The 287-nt window shown below is 57.1% G+C and overlaps 1 protein-coding gene across 1 annotated transcript in view; it reads left to right on the forward strand.

The window, feature by feature from the left end:
- The window catches only part of KIF17 (kinesin family member 17), a gene marked incomplete at its 3' end in the record, with an annotated part of 16,329 nt that overhangs the window by 184 nt on the left and 15,858 nt on the right, over positions 1–287 (forward strand). The window contains exon 2 of the mRNA XM_009585021.1: positions 1–94. This exon is cut by the window's left edge and continues 17 nt beyond it. Coding sequence (XP_009583316.1) covers positions 1–94 — 94 coding nt within the window. The remainder of the gene's footprint in view (positions 95–287) is intronic.

A 287-nucleotide genomic window follows, 5' to 3' on the forward strand; every position in this document is an offset into this window, starting at 1 on the left:
CGAGCCCCCGAAGCAGTTCACCTTCGACGGGGCGTACTACCAGGAGCACAACACGGAGCAGATCTACAACGAGATCGCCTACCCGCTCGTGGAGGTGAGTGGTGCCTGAAGCAAGCCAGACACAGCCAGCAGGTAGCTCAGGACGTGGGCTGAGGAGTTCTACATGGGTAGGTGATCCCTAAGTGGAAGTGATTTATGGACAGAAACAGCCCTGTCCACTGTTTAAAGTGGCCTAGCTGCAACCCTGGGGTGCAGAGGAGAGCAAAACAGCATCACGGCGGTAGGCT

This window comes from Fulmarus glacialis, unplaced genomic scaffold (assembly GCF_000690835.1).
Source record: "Fulmarus glacialis isolate BGI_N327 unplaced genomic scaffold, ASM69083v1 scaffold38470, whole genome shotgun sequence".
In the NCBI taxonomy this organism is placed as follows: Eukaryota; Metazoa; Chordata; class Aves; order Procellariiformes; family Procellariidae; genus Fulmarus; species Fulmarus glacialis.